General features: G+C 37.2%; 2 protein-coding genes across 2 annotated transcripts in view; one reads left to right on the top strand and one right to left on the bottom strand.

Annotated features, from left to right (window-relative positions):
* Positions 1 to 16,629, top strand: part of LOC146610826 (uncharacterized) — a 29,750-nt gene extending 13,121 nt beyond the window's left edge. Inside the window, exons 16-26 of the mRNA XM_085345558.1 lie at positions 9,191 to 9,303; positions 9,428 to 9,646; positions 10,406 to 10,609; positions 10,812 to 10,940; positions 11,034 to 11,212; positions 13,839 to 14,015; positions 14,117 to 15,490; positions 15,585 to 15,626; positions 16,100 to 16,150; positions 16,271 to 16,337; positions 16,571 to 16,629. Coding sequence (XP_085201684.1) covers positions 9,191 to 9,303; positions 9,428 to 9,646; positions 10,406 to 10,609; positions 10,812 to 10,940; positions 11,034 to 11,212; positions 13,839 to 14,015; positions 14,117 to 15,490; positions 15,585 to 15,626; positions 16,100 to 16,150; positions 16,271 to 16,337; positions 16,571 to 16,629 — 2,614 coding nt within the window. The remainder of the gene's footprint in view (positions 1 to 9,190; positions 9,304 to 9,427; positions 9,647 to 10,405; positions 10,610 to 10,811; positions 10,941 to 11,033; positions 11,213 to 13,838; positions 14,016 to 14,116; positions 15,491 to 15,584; positions 15,627 to 16,099; positions 16,151 to 16,270; positions 16,338 to 16,570) is intronic.
* A 4,949-nt stretch (positions 16,630 to 21,578) lies between these two features.
* Positions 21,579 to 24,819, bottom strand: LOC146610825 (PAN2-PAN3 deadenylation complex catalytic subunit PAN2-like). Its single transcript, XM_085345316.1, has 12 exons — positions 24,740 to 24,819; positions 24,468 to 24,610; positions 24,183 to 24,289; positions 23,988 to 24,086; positions 23,762 to 23,890; positions 23,368 to 23,505; positions 23,221 to 23,280; positions 22,882 to 23,130; positions 22,594 to 22,737; positions 22,316 to 22,495; positions 22,115 to 22,208; positions 21,579 to 21,763 (listed from the first exon to the last, which is right to left on the bottom strand). The coding sequence occupies exons 1-12, from the start codon at positions 24,817 to 24,819 to the stop codon at positions 21,579 to 21,581; spliced, it is 1,608 nt and encodes a 535-aa protein (XP_085201442.1).
* Between the last annotated feature and the right edge of the window lie 2,062 nt (positions 24,820 to 26,881).

Here is a 26,881-nt window from a genome sequence, read left to right as displayed (position 1 = left end):
GCACAATGACAACCATATTGATGCACAATTCTCTAACAGGACTTTTAGTTGCTCTGCCCCAAGACTTTAGATGCACTTCCACCAGCTCTTCAAACTACAAACTCTCTCTGTACTTTTAAAACACGTCTCAAAACCCATCTATTCAGAACTCCATACCCTTTTATACTTGTTTATATACTTTCATGCTTGTTTTTTTTTTTTTAACCTTATGTTTAAATTTTGTTTTGCTATACTTTATTATATTGTATTGTTGTATTATTGTAAGGTGACCTTGGGGGTCTTAAAGGCACCTATAAATAAAATGTATTATTATTATTATTATTATTATTATTATTATTATTATTATTATTATTATTATTATTGTTATTATTAATAATAAGGCAAGGCAAGGCAAGTTTATCTGTATAGCACAATTCAACAACAATGTGATTCAAAGTGCTTTACAGAGACATTAGAAACAAAAACAAATAAAAAGCATGATTTAAAATTGATTAAAACAAGCAAACAAACAAACTAATTAACAAACAAACAAAACAGTATATAAAATCAAAACAGATAAAATCAGAACAATAGATAAAATCAGTAGTTAAATGTAAGTTTTGAAATTTAAGCTTAAAAGTTTTCTTCTACAACATCAGCTGTAACTGCTGCTACTTCACTGATGAACAGTTTAAGCACACCATTAACACGGAAAATAAATTATCAATAATCCATTTTAATAGCAGAAGTCTGTATGCCAACTTCAACAATATAAAGGAATATCTAAATGAGTTGGCAAATCCATTTGGAATTATTGCCATTTCTGAAACATGGATCAATGCGGAGAAAGGAATGGACTTTGGACTGGAGGGATATGAAGTGAATTTTGTAAATAGAAGGAACAAGAGTGGAGGGGGAGTAGCTGTGTATGTGGATAAAAACCTAAACTACAAGGTGGTAGAAAGTATGACAACTGTAATTGATAATTTACTAGAATGTATAACAATTGAAATTTATAAGGGAAAAAGAAAAAAATTTAATAATTAGCTGTATATATAGAACACCTGGCTCTAGTATTCAAGTATTTAATGACTTCATAGAGGAAATATTCTCTAAAACAAATCAAAAAGTTATGTTTATCTGTGGTGATTTTAATATTGACCTGTTGAATCCAAAAAAGCATAAAATGACCGACGAATTCCTAAACACTATGTACAGTTTGAGTTTACATCCTAAAATAACCAGGCCTAGCAGAATTACACCACATTGTGCCACCTTACTTGACAATATTTTCACTAACAATATGGAAAACAACATTGTGAGCGGATTATTAATTAATGACATCAGTGATCACCTACCAGTTTATGCAGTTTATGACACTAATTATAAGAAAAATCAGCATGAAGAACAACTGAGATACAGACGTGTAAGGACAGAAGAAACTATGTGTCAAGAACCGAAGTTCAACACACAAGCTGGACCCAGGAGCAGAACACACACACAGCGGTACGAGAGAAAAAATAAACTTTATTATAACTGAGAGTGTCCCGGGAGAGTAGAAGGGAGAAAACGCACGGAACCAGAGAAACCGAGGGACCGGGAGAAGAATCGCGCAGGAAATGCCGAGAGCGGGACCGTGGGAGGCTGAAACAGAAAAAGAAAAAAGGATTATTGGGGTGCGGGTAAACCGGCAGCATACGAGGGGAGGTAGTGTACGCGTCTTACGATGATAGCGGGGCCAAGGGAACCGGAGGGAGGGGTGAGGGTCCGTGGGGAGAAGCTCCAGAAAGGGCGAGGCGGCTGGGGTTGATCGTGATCCAAATTCTGGACAGGCAGGTGGACAGGCTGGTGACTCAAAACACGCCGAGCAGTGATCGCTGAAGGACGATTACGGACTGGCGTGGAGCAGCAGGCTGGGCAGGATTAAATGGTCCACCTGGTGATCGCCTGGGATGGGATGCAGGTGTGGAGTCAGCGGCCATGCCCACGGGAGTGGGCATCCCATCAGCACCTCAGACGCCGGGCCGCGGACCATGACACTATGACTGCATTTAAGAACGATCTATTAAATCAGGACTGGGACAATGTGTACAAAGAAGCTGATATTGATATTGCATATGGCATATTTTTAAGAATATTCATGGAGTTGTACGATAAAAACTGTCCAACAATAAAATACAACAGAAAGCACAAATATTCAGATAGACCATGGCTCACTAAGGGTTTACAAAATGCATGTAAAAAGAAAAATACACTCTATAGGGAATACCTAAAACAAAGAACAAAAGATGCTGAAAATAAATATAAAAAATACAAAAATAAGTTGACCAATATTATACGTGTATGTAGAAGGGAGTATTATAGTAAAATATTGAACAACAATAAACATAATATGAAAGGAATATGGGATGTTTTAAACGGTATCATTAAAAATAATTCTGGACAACAAAGTTATCCACAATACTTTATCGATAATGGCAATATTATGGAAAACACTGCTGATAAGGTCAACATTATTTTGTAAATATTGGACCAAAACTGGCAGAACAAATTCCTGAGTCACTGCCATCAGTAGAATGTAGTGAAAACCTGATTGATAGGAACCCTAACTCAATGTTCCTCACATCAGTGGAGGAAAAAGAAATAATTGACATTGTACACATGTGTAAATATAAAACATCTACTGATTGTAATGATATTGACATGAAAATCGTCAAGAAGGTCATTGAAGGAATTGTAGGACCTCTAACATATATTTGCAACTTATCATTTCAGACGGGAAAAGTGCCAAACAAAATGAAAATAGCTAAAGTTGTGCCGCTGTATAAAACCGGGGATAGACGCCACTTCACAAATTACAGGCCTGTTTCTTTACTACCACAATTCTCCAAAATCCTAGAAAACCTGTTTAATAAACGATTAGACAAATTCTTAGATAAATATAAATTACTCTCTGACAGTCAATATGGATTCAGATCAAAAAGATCAACATCTCTGGCATTAATCGAATCAATTGAGGAGATTACGAATGCTATAGATCAGAAACAGTATGCAGCTGGAGTATTTCTGGATCTCAAGAAAGCATTCGACACAATCAATCATGACATATTAATTAATAAACTGGAACGGTATGGGATTAGGGGGGTTGTACTGCAATGGGTGAAAAATTATTTAAGTGACCGGAAACAATTTGTGAAGCTGGGTGTCCATTCCTCATCATGCTTGGACATTGCTTGTGGTGTTCCACAAGGCTCTGTACTGGGTCCAAAATTATTTATTATTTATATAAATGATATTTGTAAGGCATCTGATATATTAAAATTCGTATTATTTGCAGATGACACAACTATTTTTTGTTCTGGGGGGAATCTAAAGGAGCTGCTGGATACAATTACTTCAGAAATGTGCAAAATTAAAAAATGGTTTAACAGGAACAAACTATCGCTAAATCTAAGTAAAACTAAAATTATCTTATTTGGGAATTCCCTTAGAAATGCACAAGTGCAGATTCATGTAGATGGTGTGGAAATTGAAAGAGTACTTGAACATAAGTTTCTTGGTGTGATTATAGATGATAAATTAAACTGGAAGTCTCATATAAATCATATACATAACAAAATTTCAAGAAGTGTCTCAATCTTGAGTAAAGTAAAACACATTCTGGACCACAAATCACTCCACATTCTCTATTGTTCCCTGATTGCACCGTATTTGAATTACTGTGCAGAGGTTTGGGGCAATACTTACAAATGTTCGCTATCATCAATCTTTATATTACAAAAAAGGGCCATAAGGATAATCCATAAAACTGGTTACAGAGATCATACAAATCCACTATTCTTAAAATCAAAAATTCTAAAATTCACAGATCTGGTTCATTTTCTCACAGCACAAATTATATATAAAGCAATAAATAACCTGCTTCCTGACAATATTCTAAAAATGTTTTCTAAAAGGGAACGGGGATACAATTTGAGGGGGGAATTAAATTTAAAACATCCTCGTATCCGTACAACATTAAAAAAATTTTGCATCTCTGTGTGTGGAGTGAAGCTGTGGAACAGACTAAGTAAAGATATGAAGCAATGTCCAAGCATGGCGCAGTTTAAAAAGCGGTTTAAGGATACGGTTTTTACAGGGTACAGGGAAAAGGTAGAGATTTGATAGGGTGTTCTTGTCTAATATTTTCATGTGTGTGCGCATGCACGGGTTTGTTGGTATGGGTGTGTGTGTGTGTGTGTGTATATATGTGTGTGTGTGTGTATATATATATATATATATATATATATATATATATATATATATATATATATATATATATATATATATATATATATATATATATATATATATATATAAAAAATTGTAGGCTGTGTATCCTTGAGGTGTTAATGGGGTTATTGAAAATGTGTATATGTGCGTATGTGTGTATATACGTATTAGGGGTGCAACGATACACAAAATTCACGGTTCGGTTCGATACTTTGGTGTCACGGTTCGATATTTTTTCGATACAAAAAAAAAATGCTCATGCCTTTTAATTTGTCATTTATTAAAATTATAAATATATATTTTAACACAAAAGTACAGTTTTTAAATTTAACCCTAACCCTTGTGCGTGTTGTTTTTTAGCTCGTCATATTGCAGCCACAGAAATTCTTTTGTCCATGAAACCATAAAGCTGCACTTTCTTTTTGCCTTATAGTCTGATTTGTCATAACTTCTCCGTTTTGTGGTAAGCTTTTCTTTGGCTGTCACTTCTTCACCCTGACCTGTCTTATTTGGCTCAGCAGAACTAAAATATATATCTGTCTGTGAAGGTTCTCAATCATCCAGGTCATCGTAGTGAAATATATATCCTGCCGCACTCACATAAGCTCAGCGATTCTCTGCGCGATCAACCTCTCACATGTTTAAGCTGCGGGAGATTTCACTTGTCATGTTTGCATAGTAAGCTAACAATTAATAAGACGATGTCAGAGGAATTGGTGCACAAATTATCATCACTCACAGATCAGTGCTGTCGCTCTCTATACACAGTTCGCGCGATTGCAAAGTGAAAGCAAAAAAACAAGCGCAAATTCAAACACGATTTCAATATGTCACATATTGACAGTGGCTCACCCAATGACATAATTACCCAGCTACATTTCTGAAAGAATGCAAAAGCATTGACATATATTTTTCCTTCCTACAATAGCCCGACAGGCAGGGGAGAGATAGCCCCGGGACGTCGGGCTAGCGATATTGCGAGCCCTGTATCTGATTGAGGAATCACTCATCTTTGGAAAAGAGAGTCTATTACAGAGAAATGTCTCTTTCCAAAATAAAAGCTATACTATCCGCTTCTTCTGGGCTATATTCTCAGCTAGGGCTGCTCAATTAATCGAATTTTAATCACGATTACGATCTGGGCTTTCAACGATCATTAAAAATGACTGAGCCGATTATTAGCCCCTCCCTCATTTATCCGCGACACCTTAAAGGCCGGTCCGTGAAAATATTGTCGGGCATAAACCGTCCGTGGCGCAAAAAAGGTTGGAGACCGCTGATTAAGAGGACCCGAGGGAAGCTCGGAAAGCTAAGCAGAAGTTATTTGGAGAGTGACTGCCGTTGGTTGAAAAGAGAGTTTAAAAACAAACTTCAGTGGTGTTGCACACTATTTTATATTATTTTTTTAAAGTCATTGTTAACCCTTTAAAGCCGGTCAGAGCTGCACGCTCCGTTTTGTGTAACTATTGTTAAATCCCTGTAGAACCTGAACCATGTAAGCTAGCGCAATAATTTGTTTTGCATATGAAACCGGAGGAGTTGTACTTACATCTGATGCCATCAGCTTGTCCTCGGTCACGATTTCCTTCCACATATAGCTTTGCAAAAATTGCATAAAAAGCGCTTGCAGGAACAAAAGCATAATATTCCAGAAACACGCTTTGCCGTTCCTATCAGCTGTTCGTAACACTTCCCACAGTGAAATGATGCACCTGCTGTTTTCTTTGCAAATTTGCATCATAGGATTGTTTTTTGTTTTTCCTGCAGTGTATAAAAATTGCTGTATCTCCAAAATAAAACTATGAAGACACTCAAAATAAATTTCCTGTGGTGGGAAACTATTTTTTGCAACTTTATTGTATTTAAAGTTTTGAGGGATAAACCTCTTAAATTTCTCCAAGTAGAAATATATGTAAACAAAACAAAAGCGATTTTCAATTTTTTTTGTAGTTTATTGCACTTTTTTGCAATTTATGTAATTACTATGGACTTAATGCATACATATTATTAAAATATGGGCTATAACAGTTGTATTGATGTATAGCAACTTGAAATGCTCCCACAAATGGCACTACAGCATGTAAAAAAATAATATAAGCTCTGGTGGACTTGGTTCTATAGTAGGTCTTAAAGGGTTAAATAAATATCGTCAAATAATCGTGATCTCAATTTCAGTGAAAATAATCGTGATTATCATTTTTGCCATAATCGAGCAGCCCTATTCTCAGCAGCATATTAAACATATCAGGTCTCCATAAGGAGAATCCTGTGCTAACAGCTGTCTAAATGACTCGGCTAAAGTTTGTAGCATGCATGCTTGTTGTTTTTGTCTTTGCACTAGGATGATGTCGGTGTAAATGTGCAGTCATATTCGTTGTGTTCCCACTAGTGCTTTCAGGTTAATCTCGTTGAAATAACCTTAACGCCACAACACGGCAAATCTCCGTTAACGAGCTACCCTATACAGAGGGGCTAGACGGCCAACACGTTAACGAGCTAACTGCGCTAACACACTAGCTCCCACCCATGTAATTGAGCATTGCATGGCACATCCAACATACTGTTTTACTTTAGTCCATGACTCGCTTACCTTCAGGGTCATACGTCACATGAAAACCAAAATAATTCCAAACGCCAGATCTGAATGAGGGTGGGGAGGTCCACTTCTGTCTCGCTAGCTTGCCCTGCGCTCTTCCTTCTGACGATGCTGTCTGTGTTGAGTGCTCAGTGAATCTGCGTTCGACTACTCCGCCTAGGCTGCACTCTCGAGCCTAGGCGGAGTAGTCAAATGCAGATTCACTGAGCGCTCAACACAGACAGCATCGTCAGAAGGAAAGTTGATAAAATAAATTACAAATTTTGTATTCTTTTTTTTTCTCCCCTTTGGTTTTCTTTCTTTCTCTCCCCCTCTTTCTTTCATTCTTTCCCCCTGTCCTATCCCACAGTCATGTCTGTCCCGTTTGCAACTGAAAATAAAATAAATTCATAATTATAATAAAGGTCAATCAAATGGACCAATATGATGATCCACTTAAAATAAATCATCTTGGCATCTTTCTTGGCCTCAAGACAACAATTCTGATGGCTATAGATCCAAACGGGACACAAAAAAAAAAAAAAAAATTGAAAAAAAAAAAATTTTGAAAAAAATTGTATTGTTCGATACATATGGGTACCGAACCGAAAGCACTGTATCGAACGGTTCAATATCGATACGAATATCGTTGCACCCCTAATACGTATGTATGGATAGATAGAAACATATATGTGTATATATTTAAAAAAAAAAAAAAAAAATTACACATAACATATAATGTAATTGCAAGGAGGTATTTCTGTAGTCTATTGATACTAGATAGTGGAAAAGGGGTGGGATTAAATAAGCTTATGCTTCTTCCTGCTCCTTTTTGAACATGGACGTTATTTGGAGTTGTGGTTGCTCGTTTTCCTTTTGTTTGCTTTGTTCATTTGTCTCTTTTAATTCTATTTTTTTTATACTTTTTCAACATGTTCAAAATAAAGATTCAATCAATCAATCAATCAATCAAAGTGTGGATTTGGTGCTTTATTAAAATGTAGCTGAGAATAGGTGAGTCTTCAACCTGGATTTAAATAAACTGAGTGTTTCAGCTGATCTGAGGCTTTCTGGGAGTTTGTTCCAGATATAAGGAGAATAAAAGCTGAATGCAGCTTCTCCGTGTCTGGTTCTGACTCTGGGAACTGATAAAAGACCAGATCCAGATGACCTGAGGGATCTGGAAGGTTCATACTGGGTCAGGAGGTCACTGATGTATTTTGGTCCTAAACCATTCAGAGCTTTATAGACCAGCATCAGAACTTTAAAGTCTATCCTCTGACGGACAGGCAGCCAGTGTAAAGACCTCAGAGCTGGACTGATGTGGTCCACTTTTTTGGTCTTAGTGAGGACTCGAGCAGCAGAGTTCTGAATGAGCTGTCTGACGGATTTTTTAGGTAGACCTGTAAAGATGCTGTTACAGTAATCAAGCCTACTAAAGATGAATGCATGGACTAGTTTTTCCAGGTCCTGTTGAGACATCAGAGCTTTTATCCTTGATATATTCTTGAGGTGATAGTAAGCTGATTTTGTTATTGTCTTAATGTGTTTTTCTAAGTTTAGGTCTGCATCCATAACTACACCCAAATTTCTCGCCTGGTTTGTGGTTTTTAGGTGTATAGATTGAAGTTCTCTGGTGACCTGTAATCGTTTTTCTTTGGCGCCAAAGACTATTACCTCAGTTTTGTTTTTGTTTAGCTGGAGAAAATTGTGGCACAACCAGTCATTAATTTCCTCAATGCATTTACCAAGAGCCTGTACAGGGCCTCGGTCTCCTGGCGACATTGTGATATATATTTGTGTGTCATCTGCATAGCTGTGGTAGTTTATTTTGTTGTTCTTTATAATCTGTGCCAGTGGGAGCATGTAAATGTTAAACAGAAGGGGTCCCAAGATGGAACCTTGGGGAACTCCACATGTGATACTTGTCTGCTCAGATGTGAAGTTACCTATTGATACAAAGTATTTCCTGTTTTCTAAGTATGTTTTGAACCAGTTTAGTACAGTTCCTGAAAGACCTGCCCAGTTCTCCAGTCATTTGAGTAATATGTTGTGGTCATAATAATAATAATAATAATAATAATAATAATAATAATAATAATAATAATAATAATAATAATAACTTGATTTTACCAAATGGTAAACTACTAACTCGTAAATTGAAGAAAAATGTGAGGTTTTTGGAGAATTCTTTTTAAGTTAAGTATAGTGCAAAGCTATTTAGGGGATTGGATTCCAAGTGCTAGTAGACTGAAAATATAAAACTATGACTCAACTATCATTGACTTATCTGTAGGTGTGAGAGTGAAAATGTACATTACATGCCAGAAATGTTAGCGTTTCCAATCCTTTTCCATATTATAGGAGTGGAAGCACCATCGCTGAATATAATGTCACTGCTGCTACTACAGTCATCCAAACACTAAACAATGGAATTTTTGACCAGCTAGCAAAAATCTACTCTATGATATCAGATGGTAAGCACTTGTCTACATTTGTGATTTTATTCAATTTTACATATATGTTTAATGTCATATCAAAAAACACATGAGATCAGATGATTGTTTAATCATTTTTTTATATTTATGTTCATTTTTATAGAGCCACGTTTTCTGGATTTTAAAATTGAAGGTAGTGGATTTTGGGAGGATAAAGTCAATGTAACATGTGGCCATCCACCATTGGATCTCTTTGGTACTGACTGGAGAGCAGAGTGGAGACGTGATGGCAATGTCATAGTTGCAGATGGAGTACATACCATTTCAAAAAACAACAGTCACTCAGTCTTATCTGTGTCACAGTTCATTCGTGCTGACAGTGGTAAGAAGCAAACAACTGCATTCCATGGGGAAATTCACAAATCATATACATTTAAAATGCGAGTGCAGTCTCAGCATTTTTTAGTGATTCAGCAAGTGCAATTACAACATTCTGATTGGCTTAAGGGTAAAACTTGTTTGGTTCAGAAAAAAGCATCACATGTATCTTTTATCATAACTCTTTTACGTGGCCTATCGACACAATTTAAAATCTGGTATATAGTTTGAAGTCCGCACTTCTGACCCAAGTTGAAATGGAGTCGCTGGGTCGCTGCAACCCCAGAGGGTTAAGGAAAACGTTGTTACTGCAATGGAGCAATCAATATTAGTGCAGAAGGACTGAAATCATTTGATTTAAATAGTTAAACCATTGCTGTTGCACAAGCCTTTCTCAAGAGAAAGAAATACCAAATTACAAGTGCCAGTGTAAATGTGTACTTGTGTGAACACAGATGTCAACTAATTCATATTAGAAATCCTATTTAAATTTGGAAATAAGTGGTTGCTGAGCTCTTAATAATATAACAGTAAAATAAAATGTTGCTAGACAGAGAATGGTATTCTTGAAACAAAATGGAGCAAAAACTCGTTATCAGCTACATTATTGCTTTTTTGTAGGAAACACTGAATCTGCATAGGAGAACCAGCCATATTACAACTGTATAATACAGAAATAAGTGACACTGTCAACCCATATATTATTATTTTTGTTTGGCAACACTATTTTATTTATGTATATAATAATTTACTTTCATTCCAGGAAATTATGAATGTAGGCTCATACGGGAAAAGGATGAATCATTTTATCGCCAACGATCCAATGGAGCCTTCACACTCAAAGAGAAACCCTTGATCAGAGTGGACCCAATTCAAAAATTTTTGAATTGTAGTGGTCAAAATGTGCCACTAAGCTGCACTGTCAACAATGACTACAATATTAATTTCACAAACGTGAATATTAGCGGTAAATCTGAAACAAAGAATCAACAAAATGCAAATCAGCTATTGGGAAATAATTTCTCTGCTCATCTTGCAATACTTACGTTATTTACTAATATGAGACAAAACTTTTTAAAAACTAGTCTGATTAATATTACATCAGATCTGAATGTTTAGCTTGTATTGCTATTCATATTGACTTTGTTGTTTCTGCGATTTATCCAAAGGTAAAAAAAGCATTTCCTATCAATATAAAACTGATAGCTGTACAGACAAAGAGCAGGATACAATTACCTGTCAATCAACTACCTATCCTGAATTCAAAGAAACAATAACACTCAGGTTTTACAAAGGAAGTGAGTATTAACACATTATAAAGCAATTTATTAAATTCAGGTTAAAAATTATCTACATTTAATAAGGTCTTTTTTTTGTTTTTGTTTTATTAGATCCTCAAATGTGTGATGATAAAGAATTTGGAAAGGCAGTTAGTGACTCCAGAGCCAGAATACCCTGTGCAAACAATGAGGAAGGAGAAAAGAGTGCATTGTGCAACATCACAACATATACTGAAATACGAGACACCTGCATACTGCAACCCATTAAGGAGCTGCTTGACCAATCTGAGGTGACTTATATAAACTGCCATGTTCTTTTTAGTTCTTTGTATTGTGGAAAATGTACCTTAGAGATAAATCACAATATTACATATTTTAAAGAGTTTAGAAAGTTCACCTAAGTGAAGCCACAAAAATATTACACAAACCTCTCTTTAAGTTACTCTTTTAATTAAAGTTAATTTGCTATGTGTTTTACTTGACAACTGTGACTATAAATTTCAAAACTAGATTATATCAAATGGTAAGATAGGCTCTTAAATGACTAATTTTTTCTACTCTACATTTCAATTTTGCTGATGATGGAAATGACCATGTAATGTAATGTAAAATATAAATGGTTCTCAACACAATCCTGTTGATTCTATTCTGGGCTATAATGGAAGATGAATCCACCTCTCAAATTATTACAGCTCCTTCAACCAGTTTCCAAATGGATGGTATCCTGTTAGACAGCAAAACGATCATGGTCTTAGGATTAAGTGGTGTTTTTATTTCTTGGTGAACATACTTGAGTTTTAGTTGACTTTAGTTTTCTAGTGTTAGTTTCAAGTTCCAGGGCTCTATGTACTACAAAGTAAGTTAAATATATACAGGGATTCTTTCCATTATTTGGATTCAATTGCCCTAACGTCAAACATCACAACTACTAAGTTAACTAAGTTTCAGCTATAAAATTAGAGATATAATTCTCCTCTTTCAAGGAACATTTGAATTCTCTCTCTAGCCCAAAATGGTTAAAGCATTACAGTGATGTGAACTGCACATGTTAACTAGTATCTAGAAGAAGCTGATTTTTCTGTCTGTGTTCAGACAACAGTACCTTCTGAATGCGTTGTGCTAACATGATACTTAAAATATCACCATAAAGCTTGTCTTCTCTTCCTTCCGAAAGCATCAGAGCTGGGGCAGGTGCTGTGCCAATGGTGAAAAAAAAGAGTTAAATAAATGTTTAAATTTGCATAACGCAGTTTTAGTTATTATTCTTTCAGCTGGAACCTTGATGTTGTTTAATAGTCTGAGAATAAGTAAAATACAAATACAAAATGTAGGAAATGTAATATTCCCTAATTTAAAGTAACCAATTTATATTGTCCACAAGTACAAATAGATGCCCCTAAATTGTACGTGCTTTGGAGTTTGTATGTGCTTTTCGAGTTTTGGGAGCTGAAAGAGCCGGTTCTCTAAAAGGAGCCGGAAATCCCATCACTACAGAAAACCCTGGTTCACCCCAAAGTTACCCGGATAAGACAAAGTTCTGCTTCATAGTACAAACCTCAGAAAGTTAAAAAGAAAAAAAAGATAAAAAAGGATAACCAGTACACCAAAAAACCCCGCACAACAGAAATTAAAGTAAGCTGCAATGAGTCAATGCTTATCAAGCCCTTTAACTTTGTGCAATACATGTTTTACAGTTTTATACCATTTGTGATGACAGACAAACTGTTAATACAATTTGTGATGACAGACAAACTGTTAATACAAAATAAACTTGTCACCCATTTAATAAAAATAAAACTTGTCAAATAAATAACCACAAAGTAAGCAGGTAGTTTAAGTTTATAAAGTATGCACAAAAAAACACTTTTTCAATAAATAACCACAAAGTAAGTAAGTAGTGTTTCTTTGTTTTGCCACTACAGCACTATTTACAATTTGTGATCAGAAGACATGGAAAGCACAAATGAAACACGGTATTAGCGATGGTAAATTCGATTCTTTTTACTGAATCGAGTTTTAATGAGTCACTTACCAAAGTGAATCGGTTTTTTAGTCATTTGATTCACTGTGTCAGTTGACCAGAGAGTGCAAAAAATGTACATTTTCAATCAAACTTAATTTGTTTCCCTTTTCATGTAAATCCTACTGCTAAGATGAATGATTCTAAAAGAAAACAACAATTTTATAGAGCAAAAAAGAGCAAAAACATTTCTAAAATTAAGCAATTTCCTATCAAAGTTGCTTAATAAACATTTATTTTATTTTATTTTATTTTATTAGTATTTTCCTTAAATGTGTTAAATATATATTTTCTCATCTAAATGTCCACTGAGCTGTGAGCCAGGGGGCGGTAATGCGCCTTAACATTGGTTGCCAACCAAGAAGAAGAAGAAGCTGTGAGCCAGGAGGGAGGGGGTGAGCGAGTCCTAAGTGATTCGCTTAGGCAGAGCGATGCTACTGTGAACCGAGGAGCTATTTTCTTGATGTGAGCTTCTACTCAGGGTTTTTTCTTCCAGTTCAGAGCAGAAGTTTTTTTGTTACGATACTGGATGTTGTGTTTTTCTCCACAATTTTAATTATAAGCTAGATACATTGCTGCTAACAGCAACAGGGATGAGTCAGTGAGTCAGTTGGGCTTGTGAATCATGATTCATGAGTCAGTAAAGTGATTCTCGAGTATTGAACGATTCGTTCATGATTCGCGCATCACTACACGGTATTCACTGTTCGGTTTATAACTGCAGGCAGATTAAGGTTAAAAGACTGTAGTAAACGTAAGCCAGATTCTGTGAGGATTTCTACAAACAAAAACCTTTGAGATAGGAATTAGTAAATAGGAAGCCCAAGTTTGTCATTCTAACTTAAACATTGAGTTAAATTGTGAAACTAAATACTTTTTCTCTTCAACTCTTGCAGGTCTTGACTGCCACTACACTGCCAGCATTTTTGCAACAGCTCAGCAATGTTACTAATGGGAATTCTGAGCAAGTGGTTAACTCACCTAAAAATATTGATGCTGTTGTTCAAATCCTCAGAAATGTAGCCAACAGAACAGAATTATTCAATATCTCAATCAATGAAAACTCAATGAAGGTACATGCTAGTTTACTGAAGTTTGAGTATTCTAAATAATACATGCTTTTTTTAAATTTTGTATTTGTTTATTCAATCTAATACTTTTTTTTTTACTGTAGGATATCCTGATAACTGCAGGTGTTCTCACCACAGATCAGGCAAGGGACTCATGGAACTTTCTGAACAAAAACAATGAAAGTATCTCGTATAGCATCTCTAACCCTGACGGCGTTAGTTCATCATTATTGCAGTCTCTTGAAATAATAACAAAACACCTTGCCAGTTTCAATAATTCTGGTATTGACACGCCTTTTATCATCTTGAACAGAACTATATACACAAACCCTATCATTGGTGATTTTAATTCTTCAGTGGTGATAGAAATACCACAGAATGAGGGTAAAAATAAGTCAATCACAGTGATAACATTTGCCTCGCTGAATAATGTACTCCCTGCAAGAGAAATAGACAATTCATCGATTAAGGTCATCGGTGGCAGGGTTGTACTTGTTCAGTCCAGTGGCCAAATCAATAATATCTCTTTGACATTTGATATTTTAAATGATACACTGAGAGATCCAAAATGTGTCTTCTGGAACTTCAGTCTCCTTAATGGTCTCGGAGGATGGGACGATGAGGGCTGTGAAGTGGTAAATACAAATGAAACTGGAACTGTCACCTGCAACTGCAACCACCTGACCTCATTCTCTATCCTGATGTCACCAAACAGTCCAATTAGCCCAATTTTGGACTATATAACCTACATCGGAGTTGGCATTTCCATGGGTTCCTTGGTCATATGTCTCATCATTGAAGGCCTCATATGGAGAAAAATAAGAACGAATGAAACCTCTTACCTGCGTCATGTTTCCATAGTTAACATTGCTGTGTCCCTCCTGATTGCAGATATTTGGTTTATAATTGGAGCAGCCATTTCAGATGCAAATCATAAAAACCACTCAGCATGCACTGCAACTACCTTTTTTATCCATTTGTTCTACCTAGCTCTGTTCTTCTGGATGTTTGCCTCAGCTTTGTTGCTGCTCTACCGTACAACTAATGTCTTTGGTGGGGGTTTGTCTAAAGCATCTATGCTGGCCATTGGATTTTCTCTAGGCTACGGAGCTCCTCTAATCATAGCAACAGTAACTATAGCTGCAACTGCACCAGACAACAAATATATCAGAGAAAATGTAATCTGCTGGCTCAACTGGGATGAGTCCAAAGCTCTACTGGCGTTTGTGATTCCTGCACTTTCAATAGTGCTGATAAATCTCATTATCCTGGTTGTGGTTTTGTACAAAATTATAAGGAGAAGGGTTGGAACAACTGCTGCACAAGCAGGTGAAAAGAGCGTTTTACTGGTTATTGTCAAGAGCTTGGCTGTGCTTACACCATTTTTTGGAATAACTTGGGGTTTGGGAGCTGGACTTCTGGTGCATCCAAGAGACATAGGAATCAATATTGCATTCGCACTCTTCAATTCGCTACAGGTACAAATAAACTTTTTACCTTTTTATACCATAATAGCAGAATCTTTAATCACTGAATCCTTGATAACGGACATTACTCTGTCTTTTAAAAAAGGGCTTCTTTATTTTGGTGTTTGGAACACTGCTGGATGGTAAGGTATGTACAGCTCAATTTTAAGTCAAGTTAATGAATAAGTGCTTATTGTTGAATTACTTTAAATTAATGTTAAATGATATAATTTGGTTTAACCAACAAAGTGCTTAATGTCTACAAACCTTTACTGACAAAGGAATATGAATTGTAATAATACTACACTAAAATCCTCTTGTCAAGTCAAACTTCTGCCTTTTAGTGCCATTTCATGGTTTCTCTGTAAATCCATATAAATGACTAATTCAGACTTGATGGTGAAAGTAGCAAACAGCAGGTGGGCCCACACTTCAATAAATAACAGTTATATGTATGTGTTCGTATCCCACACAAGCACACAAAAAAGCAAGATAAACATCACCATAGACTTACAAAAAGATTCCTTTTAGTGTTTGGCTGGGCATCATGAATTAATTTACTTTTACAGCTAACTTGTGCAACTTCCATTGTAGTGTAACATTTGAGATTTCACTTACCAGGTGCGGTCAGCAATATCATCATATGCACGACCGTCCAGAAGTGGGACAGGGGTAAGAACAGTTTTCGTGTTCCTTTTTTCTTTCCTTATTTTTGGATCTCAGCCAACTTGTTTTTTGTTTTGTTTTGTTTTTTCAAATATTGCATGATTTGTTTTTTGTATTGTATTTTAGAGCACAAGTGCTGGAAACTCATCGTCAAGTGGACTTCGATTTTTAAGGAACTGGAGACGTGGAAGAGGTAAATAACAATTAAAAAATTAACATAAAGATGCAGGAAAAGCTGTGTGTTGTTAGGTGTGCTTGTACCTTAATCAGGCAGTCCAACACAGAAAACAATTGGATGGGTTGCACATTAACACAAATTAATTTTTTTAATTTTATTTATTCATACAATTATTTTACTTCTTACTTCAGTGTCTACTGTGTATTATTTTTTGCCACAGATTAACTATACTGCTCTGTTTTTTTTAGATGGCTACAACATGACATCCAGTGCATCCAGTGATTTACATTCAGCTAGCAACACATAATGAATGCAGAAATCTGTGGTTATTCAGATAACCAACAAGAAGTCAGGCTTTTCTTTGTTCCTTTTTTCCATAGTATCAGTGAGTTAATCTGTTGTGTTTTTATTAATAGCTTATATAATATTTAATCCCAGAAGAATTTGGCTTGGTTTTTAAGGAAAACAAATAAAGAAAAATATGTGTGATCACCAAAATATTTTTGAATGGCATAATAAATTTTGGAATTGTAATCAAACTTTAAAAAAAATTATGTCATCGTTTTCATCTTTGATTTTGATTTGCATGCATTATTATCAACACAGCACAGAGCATAGATTTGTAGTTATACTAATAGATTTTTATCAATCTATAGATGTTTTTAAAGAAAAGAGTTGAGTGTTCTTATATTCTAAAGAGTGAGTAGATTTGATGTCTGATGTAAACATAAGTAAAACATTGTACTCGCAATATACACAGAAATACAAACTACCTTTGTTTAAAAAAACGTTTTTGTGTTGGGGACATCTACTCAAAATCTTGCCGTTTCATTCTGTGTCAGTATGTATCATGGCACACAGTCCCACAAAGATCCACATGAAAACTGTTAATTGAGCTGTAACAATTTCATTCATTTGTAATTCAATAATTTCTGGTAATCTTTTATTTTGTGCATTTTGTGAAGTAGCCATGTGTTGTAAAGATGAAACAGATGTCAGGGAACTGTTGCACATTAGGTAGATCTTAATGCTGAAATTTCTCATACTCATGTTAATTTTACCCATATTTATTTTTTTCTTTGCAGAACAGATAACTGTTATTCTAATTAGCACCTTCATAATCTTTACTGGCTACTCAAAGATTAACTAAGTATGCTTTCTGTGCGCCTTTTGTGCATTTAATGTGGTATGTTTTTGGATAGCTTTGACATGCCTTAATTTTGATCCTGATTAATAATGTATACAACTAGCTTTCTATTACTTTCTATTACTAATTATGTCCTGAATTTGTTAAACTTTTATTCAGAATTTGGTGATTTAAATCTTTTAAAAATACCAATCTTGTGTCAAACTCCAGCTTCACACACCCTGTTAATCTGGCAGATTTGTTTGAAGTATCCTAAAATCCAAATTCCTAAAACAAATAAATAAATAAATAAATAAATAAATAAAATAATAAAAACCTGAATTGGAATGACACACAGACGAAGTTCCTAATAGTGGTGTGCGGATCGATATTGAAATATCGATTCTTCCGATACCAGTAATTTATGTTCTAGAATCGATTCTCATATTAAAATATCGATATTTTAGTACTTTGGGGTAAATTTGTAGTGTTTCATTAACAGGAACAGTGGAAATAAACTATATCATTCGGATCGTCTAAATTGGAAGGAACTACTTCCTCTTACGCCTTTGTCATTTGTGAAATACGGCTGGATAAATGTGTAGCAGCCTCTGGCATGCACACTCACAGCAATGGCTGAGCATAAACGGAGTCATGTGTGGATGTATTTTACCTCCACAAACAGCTAAGACGCGGTTTGCGATACATGTGGCAAGACAGTGAGGTGTTGTGACAGCACCATTAACCTCGTCAAACACCTGAGAGTAAATCATAGAATATGATGAGCTTATGTTGAGGCGAACTGAAGAGGAGTAGAGGGACAGACTCAAGCGCAGACCACAAACTCCTTTCGAACAAGAGTGAATTTATTTACAGTGATCTGCCACAGTGCAATATATATACAAAGGTGTTTGGGGGAAAGGGCCAGGGTTCCAGGGTCCAGGAGTGAAAGGGACCGGAGTCCAGGGGAGGGGGTTTCCACACACAAACAGCTCCTCTTTTCTCCACCACTCTTCTTGCTCAGTCACAGTTGCACAGGGAACGGGTCCGGTGCCGATCTGCGATGCGTTTGTTGTTCTCTTTTGTGCGTAGTAGGGCCGCTTGAGTGGCCCGCCAAACTCGACAACACCTGTGTAAATTCATTTCTTTTGAATTAATCCCTTCTTCTGAAAAAGAACCTCTCCTGGTTTAAATGGCACTTTGGATTTCCTTACTTTCTGTTCCGCTCCCAACCCCAAATAGATGCTGACAAGCTGACACAGTAACATGGAAGAGGAAAAGAAGTTGGAAGGAAAAAAAAATAAACCTAATGCCTAAAAATGTAAAATAAGATCAATAATAATAATAATAATGATAATAACGGTAAAAGATGAAGCAACAAGTTTTTAGTTTCTTGTTTATTCCAAATGATCATCCAGATGTATGTGACATGTGATGACAAACACCATGTTTGTCATCACATGCTTAAACTCATCATATTTTTACATATGCTGAACAGGCAGTCAGACATGCTGTCACTGTGGGGTAGATAACTGCATGAACACCATACGGCAGGGGTCTCAAACTCCAGTCCTCGAGGGCCGCCGTCCTGCAACTTTTCCATGTGTCCCTGTTGCACAACCCGTTCTCACTCCCGACGCGTAACACACCTAGTAGGTCATTAGCAATACTATAGAACTTGACTGCATGCTGAGTTGGAAATTCAGCCATTTGATTCATGTTACAGCAGCTCATGAGTGAATGAACATGGTGCAATAAAAGTATTTTTAGAAGTATATGTTTCCAAATACATGCATTTACTTACTCGATGTTACAATATTTCTGAGAGCTCGTTTTTAAGCCTCCCAGTTATCAGTTTTGTGATCACACTATTGCTTTAACATTATTGAGACTACACAACACATTCATCCCTGACCTCCTCATATCCAGCTGAACAGGATTACTATACTGTGTAGATTTACAAATTCTTTCGTGGAACATCGAAATCCATTGTGTTGTGTAGATTTTTAACATATCTCCTGGATCATTACTAACTGTATGTTTGGTTTTACTTGTAGAGTTGTTGTAAGACCAGACAAGGAGCTCGAAAAATTTTATGGTTCCCAAAACAAAACAAGCCAAAAAAAAAACCAATGAAAATAATGACATAAACCTTTAAAAACAACTGTGTGGAAACGGTAAGAGTATGCAGATCATCCAGCAGAGGGCACCATTATATCAAAAAAATCGTTCAAATGTGACTTAAAGATTTATTAACCCTCTCAGGCTCAAATTAAGTTTTTGTTGCTAATGTACAAAAGAATACCTCCAGTGGTACTTCTGAGGGGAAAAAAAACCTCATAAAATATGTATGTGGGGTAATCAGGTTGTTTAGCTTTTACTTGTTGCAAATCTGCAACGCCTGCCTTGACAGGGTTAAATTAAACACATCTATTAAAGTATAGTTACTACTTTTCAAAGGTGGTGGCTGTAAATGCTGCACTTGAAGCACAGTCCTTACCAGTTAGGGCTTTTTAAAGAGCTCGAGGTGAAATATTGAGGACATTTTTTTTCCCCCAAAAATGTTACATGTGTCATTTATAGAAGAGAAATAACAGCTTTTGAAAAATTAAAAATCGATCTGAATTCTGAGAAACCTAAAAAAATAAAAATAAAAATCCAGCTGTAAAATGAACAGTGCAACAGATTTCACAGAAGCTGGTGAAACAAACTAAATTCATTGTGGTTGGAATCTGTTTTAATCAAGATTTGCATGGATTCATGCACATTCTCCACTTCCTGGTATCAAACAACAAACATTTTACAGTTGTTACACCCCAGCCCAGGGAAAACTGGCGTGCAACAGAAGAAAAATAAAAATAAGGAGAAATGCCCCCACACTCCCTGCTCTCAAGGAAGACGAACCAACAAAAAACAGCTACCACGGATTTCACAACAGCCTGTCAATTTATCAAGTCCCAAAAGGTAGCAGGCGTCAGGGTGAGCATGGCCAAAACAACAAACAAAAACTCTAGAAATGAAATGCAGCTGGCTTACCTTCACAGAAAACCCCAAACGAAAATTACAGGTGTCTTACCTGCCTCCCTAACCAAAAACAGGAGAAAAGGTTCCCAAAGAAAAATGGCTTCTCACCCCTACAGCTACCAAGTAAGACAAAGTATCGACAACTATTTACATCTATATACAACAAACTATTTACAACACAGGGGGAGATCGCAACAATCCATCCATCCATTCGCTACCGCTTATCCTTTTCAGGGTCGCGGGGGGTGCTGGAGCCAATCCCAGCTGTCATAGGGCGAGAGGCAGGGTACACCCTGGACAGGTCGCCAGTCTGTCGCAGGGCTAACACACAAGGACAGACAACCATTCATACTCACATTCACACCTAGTGGCAATTTGGATTATCCGATTAACCTATCCCCACAAACTGCAAGTCTTTGGACGGTGGGAGGAAACCGGAGTACCCGGAGGGAACCCACGCAGACACAGGGAAAACATGCAAACTCCACACAGAAAGACCCGGCCTGATGGTGGAATTGAACTCAGGACCTTCTTGCTGTGCGGCAACAGTGCTAACCACCGTGCCACCGTGCTGCCCACAACAGCAACAATGACAAACTGAAATATAGGGCTTAAATACATAGAGGGAGCTATCAGGGAATGGACAACAGGAGGGAAACACAGCTGGGGCAAATCAGAACTGACGAGACAAGGAAGCGTAAATTGAACACACTGAGATAAGACAGACCTTCAAAGTAAAGCAGGAAACACATAACAGTCACGCCTAAACAAAACACTGACAACATTGGATTGTAACACAGTGCTCAGGATGACTTCATTTACATGCAACAATTTTGTTTTTTTCTTTTAAAGAAAAAAAAAAGGTTCAAATTCATATTTTGAATGATCACTTTCCCCCCTGTAAACCTCTCTGATATAAAAAGCTTACATTTAGATATGATAAAAACAACTGAGTCACTGACTCAAAGCAAATAACTATAAAATATGATACAAAATAAGCAGCCCGAGCATCTTCAGGTCATGGTGTTGCTCACAGTCCCATCACAGAGGGAAGCACAGCAGCACCCGTGGATGGAAGGAGAGTGCATTCAGTCCACTCAGACGGACTATCTCATGTCCGAATCAGGGACTTTCCAGTTCAACTGGAAGCCTTTGTCGTAGACTTCGTAGAGCACCTTCGTCACGTAATGATTCCCTCCTTCCTGATACAGCTCCAGGTACTTCCTGTAAAGCTTCAGGGCCGTGCATGAGTCCTCCATGCTGTCGTGGGTTTCTCCCTGGATGTTGAGGCCTGTGGACATGAAAAAAAAGGTCAGGAATGATTAAAATGAAAGTGTTCAGCTTCAGATTACAGTGTGGATATGAGGAATTAACACGTACGCTTTAGTGCATGAACTCAAAAAAGCCTCTAAATACTTTGTTGTTCAGATTTAATTCCAAGATGAGTTTGATGACAACTAAAACATCATGAACTATACTGACTTAATACTGAATACTTAACTTAATACTGACAGTAATATGAGCGGATTATCCAGTTTACATATTTAAATCCTAATCCCTCTCACTGTAATAATGTGATTTAATTCGATTACAGACTCATATTTGGATTAGATTTTTGTTTTTTTTATTTCTACTAACTTACCAAGAAAATACCAAGCAAGGAATTTCAGAGAAATCATCCTCTTGTAGGGCAATCGGAAGAGGTCGACGGTGTCGATAACTTGATCTTTGGGAACCTTAAGAAACAGAAAATAAAAAACATTAAAATCAAAGCACATCTATAAAAAAACATCTCTAAACTATATGAACTAATTTGAAATATATAACAGATGAAATAACGTACCACTAAATTAATGACACGAAAGTCATTCTGCAGGCCGTGGCCGACGAAGCGAACTCCTGCATTGATGAGGAAGCGTAGCTTCAGGTAGGTCGACTTCAGCGTGGTCACGTGCTTAGAGGATACTGTGGCATCCAGGTCTCCAGGTTCGATTCCAGAGTATTTTGTCAAATAGTCGACCACCTGGAAGAACAAATTGACAAGTTAGCGGGTGGATCCTTGAAACATTATATATTCATTCTTTCAGGTCATCGTGGTCTTTTCTCTCTGCAGCTTCTCACCTGCTCCTGAGTGGAGATGTAGTCATCGATGAAGGGGACCCCCTCGTTGGGCCCCTGACCCCTCACACAGGTGATCCTGGCCACAGACATCTGACTGGGCGTGATGGTCGATTTGGTGCCGTCGCTATGCAGCACTGCTTCCTCCTGCAAACGCACACATTCAGGGGTCAAATTTGTTTTAAATACTTGAGTCAGATTAGCTGAACTACTGAAAATATGTATTAGGAATATTTAAAATTGTTTTTGATCCTATATTATAATAAATGATGGTATCATAGCCAGACTTACCTCACTGAGCTTTACAAACTCAGCGTCCAGCCCCACCAGGTCACCAGCCTGCGGCATCTCACTGACTGTGAGTGGGATGAAAGTGGCGTCTGTCTTGCTCTGCTTCTCAGTCCGATATAAGTCAGATTTGACTTCAGACTGATTGTGCTGACACTCACTGCGGAGGTCGTATTTGGTGTGGTAGTTTCTCTTGGCGTAACACAGGATGGCTGGCACTTTCCAGCTCACATCAAACTGTGCAGCCTCAGTCTGAAAACAAAAGGAGAAACATTTTTAAATGACTGCACACATTAAAGTTAGCATGAATAAACAAGCAGGAATCTTATCTAGGATCCTTACCTGCTCAATCGGCTCAATGAGGAAGTCATTGAAGAGGTACCACTGCTGGCGAGAGACTCCCTGAAATAATAAAATCATTTTGAATGTTAAAAATGAAACTTTTTGTAGTCAGCAGATGTCAAATTTTCTTATCTAAGCGTCGCTCACCTCTTTTCTTTGATGGTAGGTCTCACCCACTTTGATGTGTGCGACCAGATTACCACCCGCGCCAGTGTCCAGGATGTGCGGCACCGTGGCCACCAAGTCATACAGAGAAGCTCCCTCCGCCTGTTCAGCAGCACTTAACTAGTAACAGAAAGTGCAAATAATTGTAAGATAAACTTTTTCATTTCACAACAGTTGAGAAATTCATGTGTTACAGAAACAAAAACACTAAAACCAACCTATAGTTCAATATCTACAGATTAGTGTAATAATGTTTTAAAAATATTGCTCCTGGAAATATGGATTTAATTTTGAAGTGAAATTTTAACTCAGTAATGAAAAGTTACTCAGTTATTTCTTCAAGTGCAAAGATCAGCTGAAAATCTAAAGTCCTCACCTCCTCGCCCTCAGGCCAGCTGCTGATCTCCAGTCTCTGACTTTTGCTGAGGGACATCTTGAGAGTGGCGGGGATCCACACGTGACGCTGATCCTGATCTGTCTTCTGCATGGATTTGTTGAAGGTGTACTATAAAAACAGAAACATGGGCAATCATGTAAATAATGAACAGATAAATCATTACTTTCTTTTAACTGTATTTAAACACAGTGAATCAGTGGCTTACCTCGGCCTGAACCTTCCAGAATTCGGCCTCTTTGCTGCTGTTCACCTCACAGTTTATCACCAAAACATCTGGGAGACGTCGAATGTTGCGTGTCTGCACCTACAGTGTAACACAAAGAAATGATTACCCTGCACAACAGGTAACAATCAACCATAAATGAATTGTTATTATGAGTGAATGAAAGCTGTAACTCACTGTGGGCTGATACTTGTCACAGTTTCCACACCATGTGTGAGATCTCTGCTGCAGGCAGATGCTTTTCTTCAGGATCTCAGCAAAGTCGTGCTCCTTTATTCTTTCTCCTGAAGTGTCAAAGTACAATGAATATCAGTGTATACATCAAATCAAGCAGATATTTCCCTCTGCTCATTCAAAAACTAAATTAATTCAAACCATTATGTAATCATTAATAGTTCAAGTTTCAAAGACAGATTAATTCACAGTCACAGATATCCATGCTCTCAGTGCTCTCAGACTCACCTTGAGAGTCAGGGTAATGCATGTTGAACAGCAACACGAGGGAGGAGTAGACTGTTTCTATGCCACAGAGACACGGGCTGCGGTTCTCAACTTCAGAACAAAACAGCTCTCTAATGACAGAGTCGCCAGGGGAGCCCAGAGAACTGCAACACAAACACAAATCACAGTTTCAGAAACCAGAAGGAAAACTCTGCATTTATAAACAAACATAATGATAAGACTGGGACAGTGTCCAGTAAGAATGCAGGTCAACAACGATGTGTTTTACCTACTCCTGGTCGTCCTGTAGGCCCATGGATCCTCCTGCTCCTGTGTCTCCTGGAAGAGCTGGTAGAGGATGAAGTGATTCCATCTCTGGATTAAGCGACCTAGCTTGACTGTTCCTGTCGTCTCCTCATAGTTTTTAACAAGTTTTTTCTAGTTTGATGTCTTTAGTGTGATGATGTTATTCTGATGTGAATAACTTTTTTATTTATGCTCTTTTATAAATTAATATTTTATGCGTATATACATGCCTTGTTAGTTTCTTACTTCATGATATACAAGAAAACATTGACAACTGTGATTAATAAAGAATTGTCTAGCAGACCAACCACTTATTAGATCAGAACTTTTAAACTTACTGACAACTGGGCTGAATTAACCACCCTGCTCGCATTTCTGTTGTTTTTAACAGAGGCAGCCCAGTTACTGTTTTTAAACTGTTCTTGTTTTTTTTCAATCCCTCTGTTGTGATATTTTGATACCATGGTAGCATTTACAGGATATTGTTTTATTGTGATATTATACAGAAAAGAGTTACTCAATAAGGCCCATTTAATAGTTGTTTTTCTCTTTCTCTGTGACCCAAGAATTAATGTGTAAGACTCACAGGCTGGTACCCCAAGGTCGAAAATACCACAGAGACGAGACCACTTCCTTACTCCCATCCTCCCTTTTTCTTTATCTCTTAGAAAAAGGCTCGTTAAAGGCCAGGTGGTTTGTTTCAGAATTCACTAATGAAAGAACTCTGTATTCTATGTCTAGGAGTGTATTTTGCTGGGATGATCATAAATTGTAGCTGAACTGATCAACTACACACAGGATACTTCTTTGCTCACAAGGCAGGAAGACGTTTCCTTATTTGGTCTGTACCGGTTTGAACTGAGAACTTGCTGACACACGAACCTTTTTTTCCTCTATATAAGCTGTTATGTACTAAATAAACCTTTGAGTCGATTTGGGAAGACAACCTGAAGCAGTCTGTGTTTCCTTGTTCTCCCAAGCTGCTCCCGACGTCGTAACTAACCCAGCTGAATGGCATACCTGAGTGTTACTTTAAATAATTAGGAATCTTAGAAGGAAAGGACAGAACTCTGCTTATCGCTCGTGCCTTGGAGGGAAAACCGGGATGGACATTTTTTCCTTCAATTTGGCGTCAGAAGTGGGATGGACTGACAGAAGGTAAATATGCGTCTTTCATATTTATATAAAGACCGTATTATACCTCTCTCAGTGATCGATCCATAAAAAAAACGGGATATGCTGACGAAGTTTCACTTAGTGATCCAGAGAGATACACTGACGACTTCCTCAGTCCCCGAATAAAGTAAATTAACCCTTGTGTGGTGTTGGTGGACCCGCTCAGAAAGACACAGGAAGTTGCCTGTTGTCTTGAATATTTTAATTTTGTTAAAAAAAAAAAAAAAAACACGGGTCTCAAGGGTTAAAAGCAGTAAATTAAAAGCAGAAAGACACAGGGAGTTGCCTGTTGTTTTGCGAGAAGTTGCTCGTTAAGCGAGAAGTTGCTCGTTAAGTGAGAGTTGCTCACCCAAACAAAAATTGCTAGCAATAAATTTAAAGTGACCTCAGCTGTGCCGCAGCGAAAATACTAACCTAAATCCTCCTAGCGTGTAAACCCCTCTGGAAATCACTGAACATGGGTCAGAATAATTCAAAGACCACAGACAGGTCCGATAAAAAATCTAAAGTACCTGTAAAACCAAAAATTAATAAAATACAAAATAAAGTCTCAAATAACGGCTCAGTACAACTCCCATTTCCGGTTACATGTAACCTACGTCCGCGAATCGGTGAAGACGTCCATGATCACGTATCCAGAACGTGTGGAAGTGCTTATGTGACTGACTTTGTTTACAACTTACGGACTGTAAGTTCAATGCATTCTAATTTATTTCCGGAGCCCTATCCCGAACGATTATCGCCAGAAAACAGGTCAGTAAAACTGAAGGCCAGTGCAGATACTACCACGAAAGCTAAAAGTGTTAAGATAAAGTTGAATTTTGATGTAGAAGGCTCAGAGGAAAGTGAGAAACTAATGTATGCAGGATTACCCGCTCCAGCACAGCAAGGAAGTTTCAGAGGACGGAAGGATAAAAGTAGAGATATGTGTTTTTATTGTGGCTCAGTTTTCC

This window comes from Diplotaxodon limnothrissa, linkage group LG20 (assembly GCF_057381915.1).
Source record: "Diplotaxodon limnothrissa isolate DT_005_m linkage group LG20, D_limnothrissa_male_GT1.1, whole genome shotgun sequence".
NCBI lineage: Eukaryota > Metazoa > Chordata > Actinopteri > Cichliformes > Cichlidae > Diplotaxodon > Diplotaxodon limnothrissa.
The sequence above is the reverse complement of the archived record's forward strand: the minus strand, read 5'-3'. Positions and strand labels throughout refer to the sequence as shown.